General features: G+C 50.2%; 1 protein-coding gene across 3 annotated transcripts in view; it reads left to right on the top strand.

Annotated features, from left to right (window-relative positions):
* The window catches only part of LOC117658919 (transient receptor potential cation channel subfamily V member 2-like), a 43,305-nt gene extending 36,578 nt beyond the window's left edge, over positions 1–6,727 (top strand). For all 3 annotated transcript variants that reach the window (XM_087890234.1, XM_087890236.1, XM_087890241.1), the window contains 2 exons: positions 758–855; positions 5,948–6,727. In XM_087890234.1, coding sequence (XP_087746360.1) covers positions 758–855; positions 5,948–6,051 — 202 coding nt within the window. In that variant the 3' untranslated portion in view covers positions 6,052–6,727. The remainder of the gene's footprint in view (positions 1–757; positions 856–5,947) is intronic.
* The last annotated feature ends 5,529 nt before the right edge of the window (positions 6,728–12,256 follow it).

Here is a 12,256-nt window from a genome sequence, read left to right as displayed (position 1 = left end):
ATCTATTCTCTGCCTCCCAAGTCCCAGCTGATCGGGAGGAAATGGGGATTTTGCGGTATCCTTCCCCTGGAGTGAGGTGGGAATGGGGATTTTGTAGTATCCTTCTCCCTGGAGTGGGGTGGGAATGGGGATTTTGCAGTATCCTTCTCCCTGGAGTGGGGTGGGAATGGGAATTTTGCAGTATCCTTCTCCCTGGAGTGGGGTGGGAATGGGGATTTTGCAGTATCCTTCCCCTGGAGTGAGGTGGGAATGGGGATTTTGCAATATCCTTCTCCCTGGAGTGAGGTGGGAATGGGGATTTTGCAGTATCCTTCTCCCTGGAGTGAGGTGGGAATGGGGATTTTGCAGTATCCTTCTCCCTGGAGTGGGGGGAGAATGGGGATTTTGCAGTATCCTTCTCCCTGGAGTGGGGGGGGAATGGGGATTTTGCAGTATCCTTCCCCCTGGAGTGGGGGGGGAATGGGGATTTTGCAGTATCCTTCCCCCTGGAGTGGGGGGGAATGGGGATTTTGCAGTATCCTTCTCCCTGGAGTGGGGGGGGGGAATAGGGATTTTGCAGTATCCTTCCCCCTGGAGTGGGGTGGGAATGGGGATTTTACAGTATCCTTCCCCTGCCATGCCCACCAAGCCACACCCACCAAGCCATGCCACGCCCACCAAGCCATACCAACAGAACCGGTAGTAAAAAATTTTTGAAATCCACCACTGGAGGAGGCTTGGAAGATTGTGTTATTGCTACTTATGACTCTTTTTCTAGAGTAGAAGAAGTAAACTGGGAAGACTGGAATGAAAAGCTCGACACCCTCAAAGAAGACCCCATGGGATCCAACCTCCTGGAGAAGGATCCCTCTTCGGGTAAGACGGGACACGCCACAGCGGTGTCAGGAGTTGGCGCCCACACAGTCTTTGTGTTCTGTCCCCCGTCCTCACACAGACAAATGCAGTATCAAACAACGCCTGCCAATAATTTATTGTATAAACAGACCAGAATTCCTGGCAGACGAGAGTTCTGGCAGCTAACTGTAAAACGCCTGCCCAGTCCAATCAGTACTCCCAAAAAGCAGGAAAGGCCTTATCTGCAGTCCGTTTCCAGAGCGACAAATTATCCACAGGAGTTTAGTCCAAAATATATCTGAGCCGAAGTGCAGGATTCACAATGTGACTCTTTAGAGTTTAAACTTTTGTCCGTCACAAAGCCTGCCGAGCAATCACACCCCCATTTATTTATTTATTTATTTATTTATTTATTTATTTATTTATTTATTTATTTATTTAATTTGTATACCGCCCTTCTCCAATAGGACTCAGGGCAGTGAACAGCCATGGTAAAACATAACATATAAAATTTAAAAGCAATTTAAAAAACATGAAATATTTTTGGCTATCCATTTAAAACAACCCGGATTAAAACCAATTACAAATTAAAACCGAAGGGATGGGATCAAGCCAGCCCGGCTAGGTGAAAAAGATGCGTTTTCAGGGCCCGACGAAAAGTCCGGAGGTCTGGTATCGTGCGTATCTCTGGGGGTAGGTCGTTCCAGAGGGCAGGTGCCGCCACAGAGAAGGCTCTCCCTCTGAGGTTTGCCAGCCGACATTGTCTGGCCGACGGCACCCTGAGGAGTCCCTCTCTGTGGGAGCATACTGGCCAGTGGGAGGCTATTGGCGGCAGAAGGCGGTCTCATAAATACCCCGGCCCTTATCCCTTGTGGGGTGTGGCTCAGTGACTCAGCTCAATCCCTGGCCCTCCCACGCCTCTTCTTTTGCTGCGCATGCTTCTCCCTCCGACGCTGCCTGGGATCAAGCCAGGATTCATCATCTTCGCTCCCTATCTGATATGCTTTCCTCCTGGCCCATCCCAGGCTGTTCCTCTTGGCCTTCGGATGGAACCCGAGGCATTGCCAGAGAGGAGGGTCCTGGAGAGGGAGGCCTAGTCAGTTCCTCCCCATCACTGTCTGAGTCCTCTTCCTCTGTTAGGACAGGCTCGGGAGTCAGAGTCACAACACTTTGTGACTTTCTAAGCTGTGGGTTGGGTTTTATGGAGTGAAGGTGGAGTGGAGGCGTGGGTGGGTTGCTTGGACCGGCGGGGGGGTTGGACTAGATGACCTACAAGGTCCCTTCCAACTCTTAATCTGTAGTCCTCCAGAAGTATAGTGTTTTCCCAGAAAACTGGTTCTGCCTGAGGTGCAACGCTGAATGAACCACATACCGAGGTGGAGATTTACAAGAGCTTTATTCTGCCCAAAAAAGGGGCACAAGGGGATAAGAGAATAACAAGAGTTGGAAGGACCATGGAGGTCTTCTAGTCCAACGTGAGGGCAGGACAAAAAGCAACGGATGGAAACTAATCAAGGAGAGAAGCAACCTAGAACTAAGGAGGAATTTTCTGACGCTTAGAACAATTCACCAGTGGCACAACTTGCCTCCAGAATGAATGCTCCAACAATGGAAGTTTTTAAGAAGAGGTTTGACAGCCATTTGTCTGACGTGGTGTTGGGTTTCCTGCCTAAGCAGGGGGTTGGACTAGATGACCTCCAAGGTCCCTTCCAACTCTTGTTATTCTATGATTCTAACCTGCTGCTCAGGCAGGGAACCCTAGACCAGTGGTGGCTAACCTTTTTGCCGTCGCGTGCCGAAAGCAGAGGGGAGCGGAGGGGGGGTCGCACGCACCCATAATTCAATGCACTCCACTCCCCTGCACATGCATGTGTAACCCCCCCCACACTCCCCCCACTTTCGGCACACGATGGCATGGTGGGCCCAGTAGGCCCGTTTTTCGCCCTCCCCAGGCTCCAGAGCCTTTCTAGGAGCCTGGGGAGGGTGAAAACGACCTTCCCCACCCCCCAGAGGCCCTCTGGAGGCCGGAAACAGCTTGTTTCCTGACTTCTGGTGGGTCCAGAAGGCCCAAACATTAGTTGGCCGGCGCACGCATGTGCACCAGAGATGAGCTAGGGCCGTGTTGACGAACCTATGGCACGTGTGCCACAGGTGGCATGCGGAGCTGTATCTGTGGGCACACAAGCGTTGCCTGTCATCTCCATTTCAAAGCCGAAGAGCCAGCGCTGTCCGAAGACATCTCCGTGGTCATGTGGCCGGCATGACGCAACGCCAAAGGCGCACGGAACGCTGTTCCCTTCCCACCAAAGGGGGTCCCTATTTTTCTACTCGCATTTTTTACCTGCTTTCGAACTGCTAGATTGGCAGAAGCTGTCATGGGAGCTCACCCCATTCCGCGGCACTCGGGATTCGAACCGCTGAACTGCCGACCTTTCTATCGACAAGCTCAGCGTCTTAGCCACTGAGCCACTGCGTCCCTTTCTGTTATCAAAAAACCCCAATAAAAACCCAAAGGGGAAATCACAAGCAATAAATCTTACTTTAAGATTCAGAGGTTTATTTTCACAAGCAATTTGGAACGTGAGCAGCCAATTTAGCAGTGAAATTCCGCAACAAAACTTACATTATGAAACCATTGCAATGGGACCCAATGTCACATAGCAGCTCCTAGAAGGACCGCTATCGGGCAAAGGACACCATTCCCATCTCAAGCCACATTTCTTACACCTTCTTTTTTTAACTGACATACGCATTCCATAGTTTCACTTCCCTGTTCCTTCTTACATTCTTACTCACCGTCAACTCTCTGCAAACACCCGTTTACCAGGGGTGAAATCCAGCAGGTTCTCACAGGTTCTGGAGAACCGGTAGCGGAAATTTTGAGTAGTTCAGAGAACCGGCAAATACCACCTCTGGGCTGGCCCCAGAGTGGGGAGGGAATGGGGATTTTGCAATATCCTTCCCCCAGGAGTGGGGAGGGAATGGAGATTTTGCAATATCCTTCCCCCAGGGTTGGGGAGGGAATGGAGATTTTGCAGTATCCTTCCTCCAGGAGTGGGGAGGGAATGGGGATTTTGCAGTATCCTTCCCCTGAAGTGGGGAAGGAATGGGGATTTTGCAGTATTCTTCCCCTGGAGTGTGGGAGGGAATGGAGATTTTGTAGTATCCTTCGCCCAGGAGTGGGGAGGGAATGGAGATTTTGCAGTATCCCTCCTCCAGGAGTGGAGAGGGAATGGAGATTTTGCAGTATCCTACCCCTAGAGTGGGGTGGGAATGGGGATTTTGCAGTATCCTTCCCCTGGAGTGGGGAGGGAATGGAGATTTTGCAGTATCCTTCCCCTGAAGTGGGGAAGGAATGGGGATTTTGCAGTATTCTTCCCCTGGAGTGTGGGAGGGAATGGAGATTTTGCAGTATCCTTCCCCCAGGAGTGGGGAGGGAATGGAGATTTTGCAGTATCCCTCCTCCAGGAGTGGAGAGGGAATGGAGATTTTGCAGTATCCTTCCCCTAGAGTGGGGTGGGAATGGAGATTTTGCAATATACTTGCCCCAGGATTGGGGAGGGAATGGAGATTTTGCAGTATCCTTCCTCCAGGAGTGGGTTGGGAATGGGGATTTTGCAGTATCCTTCCCCTGGAGTGGGGAGGGAATGGAGTTTTTGCAGTATCCTTCCCCTGAAATGGGGAAAGAATGGGGATTTTGCAGTATTCTTCCCCTGGAGTGTGGGAGGGAATGGAGATTTTGCAGTATCCTTCCCCCAGGAGTGGGGAGGGAATGGAGATTTTGCAGTATCCCTCCTCCAGGAGTGGAGAGGGAATGGAGATTTTGCAGTATCCTTCCCCTAGAGGGGGTGGGAATGGAGATTTTGCAATATACTTGCCCCAGGATTGGGGAGGGAATGGAGATTTTGCAGTATCCTTCCTCCAGGAGTGGTGTGGGAATGGGGATTTTGCAGTATCCTTCCCCTGCCACACCCACCAAACCATGCCCACCATACCCACCAAGCCACGTCCACAGAACCAATAGTAAAAAAAATTGGATTTCACCACTGCCATGTACATCTCAAACCTCCATCCATCGGCTACTTTCTGTTCCCTATTCCTCACAGTTTCAACATTCCGATTCCAAATATATCTCAAAATGCAGAAAATGCAGCACAGAAGTCAGCATATTAGAAATAGGTCTGGCGTATTTTGCAATCATGTTAGTTTAAAACTGGTTCAGCGAGGCTTTGCGCTCCTGGGCCTTACTACCTGCAACTTTCCAATGGATTGTTGTGGCTCCATTGCTGAGCCTGAGCCTACAGACTCTGAGAGTGAGAGAGAGGAGTTGGCAAGGCCTCCCTCTCCAGGACCCTCCTCTCTGGCAATGCCTCCAGAGGACACCGAAGGCCAAACAATAGGCTCAGAGCCAAGCACGTCCCTGCAGCCACAGGTGGACAGCGATGAAGAAGATAAGTGCTGGCTGGACCCGAGACAGAGGCGCAGGGAGAAGTGTGCACAGCAGAGGGGAAGGCGTGCCAGAGATTAGCTGAGTCACTGGACCACACCCCACAAGGTATAAATGTAGGTGTGGTGGCCGGTTCAGTTTGTGACGAGCAAAAACTGGAAATACTCCATGATCTCTGCGTTACTGGACTTTGCCTGCTTTATCGGACTGCATTTGGATTAATCCTTGTATTGTTGACACTCTGCCTGTTTTATCAGAATGCTTGCAGTCTAATCTTTGTTTTGTGTGAGTAAAGTCTGAATTGGCAGCTAGCCACTGGTTTTGTCGTGTGGCTTATTAACTCCAGGCCGTCTGTGGGGGTGAGTGTGTGGTACAGGGACAGAACATGGATATAGTCCTCCTCTCACACTTCGAATGGTTACTAAATGAACCGTTGTAAGTGAAGGACTTACTTGTACGTGACTCTGGAAAATATTGTAACCGTCATAATGATGAGTCAATTGCCAAGTGGTTGTAAGTGTGAAAAAAAAGGGGAGAAGTCACTCTTTTCCAGTGAGTGCTGTCGTAACTTTCAACGGCCGTAAATTGAGGACTTCCTATAAAACCGTGGTTAATTGTGGTTAACTTGTGGTAATCACACGTTCCTTGACTTCTCTGTTACTCCAGAGTCGAAACTACGGGACTGGTTGGCTCGGGCCAAATTTCGCTTCTCTTCGTTGGTGGAGGATGAGCAAGAAGAGCAGGTGTCGCTGCACAACTTAACACCCTAGGAGGAGAGGAATCCCCACCCACAGGAGGGAAAGAGGGACGGACGGAGGGGTGTCTCAGCCATGACAGGACCCACCTCAACTGCTCTTCGGGGGGAAAGAGAGGGTGGGATTTGATTTGGTGCCTTTGGGAAAGATTCTCTCCTCCTCCCCCGTCACAATTAATGCAGCTTGTAAATTGTCTGAGAGGGAAACCCAACAGAGTTTAGCCCTTCTTCTTCTACTACTCCTTCTCCTCCCCTCCCCCACTCCTTCTCCCCTCCCATTCCCCCTCCCCCTCCCAATCCCCCTTCTATATCTCTTCTCTTCCCCCTCTCCCTTTCCCTTGTCCTCCTCCTTGTCCTCCTCCCATTCCCTCTCCCCTCCCTCTGTCGAGCCAAGCTTCAAAAGAAATCCAGTTATTTATTAGAAGCTTCATGTCGGCACGTTCCCAAGTGAAGCCAGTTCTGACCCTACGTATGTCACAAGTAAATGCCCTACCTGCGCCAGAGCCTGCAGAGAGTATAGCACTGCAGGGGTTAACACAAGCTCACATGCAGCCAGCCCCCTTCCCAAACCACTCCTTACCTGAGACTCCACCCCATGGGTATATAAGGTTGCCCCTCACCATTCCAGATGCTTCTCCCAGATGTTACTTGACTTGTACGGATAAACCTGTAAATAAAAGAGATTGATTGAATGACTTGCCTATGTCCATTATTGGGCCTGATCCAGAGATCCTGTAACAAGATGGTAGCAGAGGATGGTTTAATGGCCCAATAAACCAAGGACATACAAAGGAAACCCGATTGCATGCCTAAAGGATGGCGACACTACAAAAACAAAGCGGTGACAGCACAACGGGATTGCCAGAGAGGACAGAGGCCACGATCGATCCCAAGGCCAGCACGATGGAAGAAGGAAAGGAAACTGAGGAAGGAAGCAACCTAGAACCCGATGATCAAGAGGATGAAAGCCTGCGGCTCAACGTCCTGCAACTGCTGAAAGAGCGAGCTAACGACAAGAACCTCCTTGCGGACCTTCGAAGCTTCATACTGGACCGCGAGGTGGCAATAAGTGAGGCCGACCCGGACCTGGAGCTCGAAGAACTGGACTCGGTGAGTGGATCACCCCAAACCGACCCTACAGCGACCACCGAGCCCCATGGCCCTGCGCAAAATTTCAAACGGCGGCCATCTTTGACCATGCGGCTGGCCAAAATGGCCGACTTCCGACCAATCGGAAGCCAGGATTTAAAATGGCCGGCGCACGAAAAGTACTCAGCCCTAAGTGATGGGGAAAGTGACCGGGGTGAGGGGCCAGGGTCTGATCCGGATTCCGAATGCCCCCCGACTGAGCGGCAAGTCGACAAGGCCATGAAGACTCTCGCCGCCGCTTTTGGCCCAGGCCTAAGGATCACCAGGGAGGAACCGAAGGGACCCAAGAGAACAGGGAGCCAGGGAGGAGGACACCGGGACGCCCACCCAGGGGATGCCGACATCACCGCCAGCGCGCCAACCCTCCTGCGCACCCCAGGAACGCCGCGCCCTAAATCGATAAGGCCGCGAACCCCGGAACGCAGAGCCTGGAGCGGCTACTTATCATCATCGCCGAGTCTTCCAAGCCGCCTGGATCTCCACGCCGACGAGATCGCCGCGAGCCAGTCCCGCCAGAGACACCGCTGGACTCCCAAGGTCGAGACCGAGGCCTACCCGACTGTGAGAGACTTCTATGCGGGAGCAATGATGAACAGGTCCTTCCACAATGACTACAGGACCGAAATGGACTTCGCGCATGCGCAGCTCCACCTAGAGGAAGAAAGAAGAAAAAAAACACAGAGAGGGCTTTTTAAACTCCCAGCAAGCGTCCCCATGCTGTATTGCTGTTACAAGCGCCTGCAGAACCATGGACAGCAGCCTGTTGTAAGTAATTTAGCAAATAGTGCTGGGAACTTACCAAAGGACTTCCCAAAGTTGAGGATGGATGGGGGTAACATCTTAGAGTGGTCACCGCAGCTTCAGGTGGTGTTCCTAAAAGAAAATATGTCACACTTTATCAATGACCCCCCAGAAAAACCATGGACTTTAGAGTTGGACTGTATGCATCATAGGGCTTTTTACCTGTTAATCTCTAGCATATCACCAACCATATATCATAGCATTGGCCACCACCTCACAGTATCAGAGATCATACAAAAATGTTTGGGTTATTTTACAGTGAGAGTGTGGCCACCACCACCCAGATTTCTAAGGATTTTTTCTCTGCCAGAGTTAGGCCAGGGACCCCCATAAGCGAACACCTGGTGTCCCTGAATGCCACCAGGGCCGAACTACACCTTAGGGGGGAGGTCATATCAGACCAGACCATGAAGAGTGTAATACTTAACTCTTTAGACCACACATGGGATAGTTTCATCGCACACCTGGATACAATTAGCTTAGGACATCTATCCATCGAGAGGCTATCCAACAAACTGATAGCTGAAGATAATTTGAAAAGGAGCCGCCATAACACAGTTAGGGAACACAAACACATAAGGAAGGTAGCCTTCCAAGACAGGCAACATGACACAACTGAGTGCTACAACTGCGGATCTAGGGGGCACCACAAGCGAGATTGTCCCAAAGGCTACAGAGAGAGAAGCAGACCAGAACACAGACTCAGACAGGCAGAGAGACACACTCCCGAAGACAGATACAGGTGCAGGGATTCCCCCAACCCACGGGACAGAAGGGGAAATAGGGACAGCTCCCATGACAGCAGGACAGGGTCACTATACGAGATAGGGGAACGTACACACTCAACATGTCAGGATAGGGAGGTCAACTCATGGCTCCTGGACTCTGGGGCCTCTAACCACACAACCTGTAACAGACAATTGCTCTCCTCTTTTACAGAGGAAAACTTCTTGATCAAGGTTGCCAACCAAAGTGAGGTTAAGGTAACTGGAAAGGGAGTAGTAATACTGCTGGGCATAGGGAAAATAGAGGGGGTGCTGCTAGTCCCATAGATACCCCACAACATTCTAGCCACATTAAAACTTAGTAAAGGGAATCAAAGTGACTTTTGCCGAAGGGAAGGCACACATAAGTAAGGACGGAGAAAGCATAGGGAGGGTGTTAGTCAAACAGGGGTTGTCCTACCTAACATTCAATGAGAGCAACACCCCCAGCGTAAACACCAGCTCAGCCCCCATAAGCAGCGCGAACCCAGACAAAAATGAGGAGAGTCATGAAAGTGAGAGGGGGACACACAGCGAAGAAGACACTGCACAGGAAGCGAACGCAACCAAACACACACAGGGAAAGCTATCAATAGGCAGACCCGTGCACGATAATGTGCCCACCTACTGCACCGAAAATTAGGGCATGCTAGTTTCCCCGTGATTCAAAAAATGTCCGATTGTACCGAGGGTGTCAAAATAAAGAATTGCGAAAACTACCTTGAGTGTTCGGTGTGCAAATGTTCAAAGTTAAAGGTCAAGCCCAGACCAAAGAAATCCTCACGCACTACCAGCCAAGCCTTCAACTTAGTACACATGGACTTGGTGGGGCCCCTAAGGCCATCCATCAAATACAAAAAGAGATACTTTCTCACCATCGTAGACGACTATAGTCGCTACGGCTTCGTCTATACACTAAGGCAAAAGAGCGAAGCTTTCCAGAAATTTAAGGAGTTCTATAAAAGGGTAGAGACTCAAAACAACACACAGATTAAACAAATCATGACAGATAGAGGGTCCGAATTCCTATCGAGGGAATTCTCCCATTGGCTCAAATCCAAGGGCGTGCTTCACTTTATGTTGACTCTGTTTTCAGCCTTCCAGAATGGTGTCGTAGAACGATGAAACTCCACCCTGCAGACCATGGTCAGGTGCGCACTAGAGGATGCAGGGATTGGCCAACACTTTTGGTCTGAGGCCTTAGTCTACTCCAATTACACGCTGAATAGGACCTGGTCCAGTGTAATAGATAAGACACCTTACGAACTCATGTATAATAAGAAACCACAAATAGCACACCTGCACGTGTTTGGGGTCACCGCTGATGTGCACATACCAAAGCAGCTGCGCAGGAAGGGGGACAAAATATCCAGAAGGTTAAGGTTTATGGGATACGAACCGGGCACCAAAGGGTTCAGGTTTGTAGACAATAATAACAAGTTTGTAGTATCTAGGACAGCAGTTTTCCATGAACAGGCCAACTGGTCCAGGATACACTTCAACGATGTACACTCTAGGCGGGAAACGAGACTAGACAACTGAGAACAAGATAAGCAAGGCGCGCTAGACAGCGTAGAAAGGGAGGAACCCAAACCCAAACCCAAACACCAGGAGGTCAGGGTCAGGGAATGGAAAGGAGACCACCCCAAGATAAGTGTAGACTCACTGACACAAAAGGAAGCCAGATACCTACACGATAACTAACACACAACAGACAGGCCGGTTAGAACAACCAGAAACCAGTTACCCAAAAGATTTGATGACTACATAATGCACATACACACATCTCCCATCACACCCAACTCCTATGAAGAGGTGTTGAGACTGCCACACGAAGAGAAGTCAAGGTGGGAGTCAGCCATGGCTAAGGAGATGGACAGTCTAAAAGAACTAGAAGTTTTCACCCCAACCGAGGTCCCAGAAGGAAAAAACACGATAGGTACCAAGTGGATCTTCAAAATCAAGAACTTAGAGGGGGGCAAAAACCTATACAAGGCCAGGTTAGTTGCTCAAGGTTTCACCCAGAGGTTCCCGGAAGATTACACCGACACATACTCCCCTACCGTGAGAGCAGAAAGCGTCAAGAGCGCACTCGTAATTGCCTCTGTACTAGGGTTAGAGGTACACCAATTCGATGTGCAGACGGCCTACTTACACGCCAAGCTAGATAAGGAAATATACATCAGAGCGCCGCACAGCAAAGAGCCCAACAAAGGCGACACCTGGCTGCTCAACAAGAGCCTCTATGGACTGAAACAATCCGGTAAACGCTGGTACGAGTGCTTAGTTGGAGTGTTGAAGTCGATGGGATTCACTGCTACCACAGCCGACAACTGTTTCTTCACCAGAAGTGGAGAAGAATCCCCTGAATACATCCTAGTCTATGTGGACGACATTCTATATATCAGCAAACACAAGGACAAGCATGAAGCATTTGCCCACGGGTTGAACGCACACTTCACATTGAAATATTTAGGAAGAATAAACAAGTACTTAGGGGTGCAAATCGATAAAACACCCAAGGGGTTCCGGCTGTCTCAGAAAGAGAAAATAAATGAACTATTGCACAAGTGCAACATGGCAGATGCCAAAGGGTGTGAAACCCCCATGCAACCGGACTTCTTAAAGAATACACATGGCGAGTCCCCTGAATTCAAGGACAACACCCTATACAGATCTACCATATCACTCCTGTACATCGCCAACTGGACAAGACCAGACATCGCCCTGTCGGTTAATCTACTATCCAGGCACGTAGGTAGACCCACAATGTACCACTGGGACGCTGTAAAGAGAGTGCTGAGGTACCTAAAGTACAGCGCCGATGCCTGCCTGCTCCTAGAGCCAAGTACATCTAGCGGGCCAGTCCTCACCTGCTACGCCGATGCTGATTGGGCCGGAGACACCAAGAGCAGGAAAAGCACCTCGGGGTACGTATTCTACCTTAACGATAGCCCAGTGTACTGGTACACGGGCAAACAAAATTTGGTAGCCACCTCGACCACGGAGGCGGAGTACATATGCCTATCCAAGGCTGCCAACAATCTTATATGGCTCGATGACCTGCTCACCAGCATCTGGGCTGATCCCACGTATCCGATAACTATTCACGAAGACAACAGAGCTGCCATAGAAATATCCAAGGCCGATGCGGTGGGTCAAAGGTCCAGGCACATTGATATAAAACACAAGCATGTGAGACAGCTCTCAAAAATCGGATACATAAAAGCCATCCACTGTGACACGGAAGAACAGACTGCTGACATCCTAACGAAGCCACTACTAAGCAAACAACACTCATACCTGGTATCCAAATTATGCATCAGGCCTTATATTTCCCACGAGGAACCCAACTCGCAATCACATGCTAGGCATTTAGAGGGGGATTTGTCACAAGTAAATGCCCTACCTGCGCCAGAGCCTGCAGAGAGTATAGCACTGCAGGGGTTAACACAAGCTCACACGCAGCCAGCCCCCTTCCCAAACCACTCCTTACCTGAGACTCCG

Source organism: Pantherophis guttatus, chromosome 1 (genome assembly GCF_059756535.1).
Source record: "Pantherophis guttatus breed Tessera chromosome 1, ASM5975653v1, whole genome shotgun sequence".
NCBI classification, from domain to species: Eukaryota; Metazoa; Chordata; class Lepidosauria; order Squamata; family Colubridae; genus Pantherophis; species Pantherophis guttatus.
This window is presented reverse-complemented; position numbering and strand designations above follow the sequence as displayed.